At 44.9% G+C, this 1,657-nt stretch overlaps 1 protein-coding gene across 1 annotated transcript; it reads left to right on the top strand.

The window, feature by feature from the left end:
* Positions 1–981: 981 nt before the first annotated feature.
* LOC149831885 (cold-regulated protein) lies at positions 982–1,450 on the top strand. The gene has a single exon (XM_090012268.1). The coding sequence runs from the start codon at positions 1,057–1,059 to the stop codon at positions 1,288–1,290; it is 234 nt and encodes a 77-aa protein (XP_089868394.1). The 5' UTR covers positions 982–1,056; the 3' UTR covers positions 1,291–1,450.
* The last annotated feature ends 207 nt before the right edge of the window (positions 1,451–1,657 follow it).

The following is a 1,657-nucleotide window of genomic DNA, read 5'->3' as shown; positions in this document are numbered from 1 at the left end:
TACAAATCTCTATTCGGGTCCTAAACAATATCGTTAGGTCTACTTCATTCAATTTAACTTTTTATAGTAAACTCGATAGATTTTGCCCATTTTCACCATATCCAACATCGCAAGGACTTAAAAGGTTGATTGGTACTAATCATACTTGACTCCAAAACTAGGCATGAAGATGGGTTGGAGCTCTAATCCGGTTCCAAACTAAATTTGACCCGTATTGACAAATCCAGATAATATATGTCCCAATCCAGGTCGGATGTAACATAAATGTTGTCAGCTTTAGTTGGGTCCAGATCTGAAGCGGATAAATAAGGGTGTTCAGAATTGTGTCTGATGCGACCTATTTTACATATTTCACATGTAAATCAATATGTTTGAATCATTTTTGGTGTATCTAGTACGATAAGAGACCAAAATTTTTCTATGAGATCCGAGTCGAGTTCGGTTCAGAACCCACTATCTGAGATTCAGATTCAATGTCAGGTCAAGCTTGACCGAACTAGGCCATATCCGGCCCGTTTGCATCACTATCCAAAGCCAGACCCATACTTCGAAATCCAGATCTCCACTGCTGGCCAAGCAAAATCGGACCCATATCCGACCCATTTACATCCTTCTTTGAGCCCTTAATCTGTCAAACGACTGATGTTTTTTTCAAAACGTTGCATTTTGAAAATATCGCCGATATTTGCTTCTCACAGTCAGATATAACATTAACGGACCGGTTCGGATCCAGGTCCACTACCCACCACTTACACCTCCTTGTTCCAAGACTCGTGGCGGCCTCCCATTTGTCAAAGAAGTGGTGGGGACACAGAAAACCACCCGTTGCGCCACCTTTCACTTTGCCGACCACGTGTCCTTGTACACATCCACGTGTCAAAATATGGATCGCTGCATCTGCATGCTCCATCCCTTCTTAAGCTCCCGCTCCACCAACTTCACTTCACTCGACGAAACGAAAGCCCTTTCGCTTTCCCGTCGCGACCGAAACCAAACACTTTCCTACGAAAGATATTTTCCCGGGTTCCTGCAGTAGTAGCAACCAAGTAGCAAAAGATGGCGGTGGGGGGTGGGATTCCCAGCTGCGTGCAGTGCGGGACGAAGAGGAACCCGTGCAGGTGCAAGGTGGTGGGTCCCACGCTGGGTTTCCTGGCCTTCGCCGTCGCTGCGGTGGTGGAGTGGCCGGTGGGCGCTCTGATCTACCCCTTCCGCCACTTGAAGGGCCGGAGGATCATGGCCCACCCCGCCACCGTCGTCTACCCTTCCGTTTCCAACGCCATCCCCATATGATGTTGATGTTTCGGTTGGTTTTCCTATCCAAAGTGAGCTCCTTCTCCTTCCTTCCTTTTGGCTTGTCAAACCAGCAGGTTGTTTGGTTGCATTTCCATGTATGTGTGCAATAAAAATAAAGTTTCAGTGAAGCGTTTGTGCAATTGTGTTCATTCCTGATCAAATGGAAATTACGTTTCTTAGCAACACGGAAGTCGCATTCTCTGCAATTGTGTTCATTCCTCTTCATTTATTATGAGGGAAAAAGTTGGTTTTCACAATGGAAAAGCAAGCTTTGTTGGATAGTATTTGGGATCACACACTTTCACAATCATAATCATAATATAAAGCATGATATAAATCATAATAGGCAGCAGAATACAAATTA

Source organism: Nuphar pumila, chromosome 7 (assembly GCF_984573655.1).
Source record: "Nuphar pumila chromosome 7, dmNupPumi1.hap1.1, whole genome shotgun sequence".
Classification (NCBI taxonomy): Eukaryota; Viridiplantae; Streptophyta; class Magnoliopsida; order Nymphaeales; family Nymphaeaceae; genus Nuphar; species Nuphar pumila.
The sequence above is the reverse complement of the archived record's forward strand: the minus strand, read 5'-3'. Positions and strand labels throughout refer to the sequence as shown.

Excerpts from the sequence above, each read along its gene's own strand:
- LOC149831885 (XM_090012268.1), top strand. The coding sequence starts at position 1,057 with ATGGCGGTGGGGGGTGGGATTCCCAGCTGCGTGCAGTGCGGGACGAAG.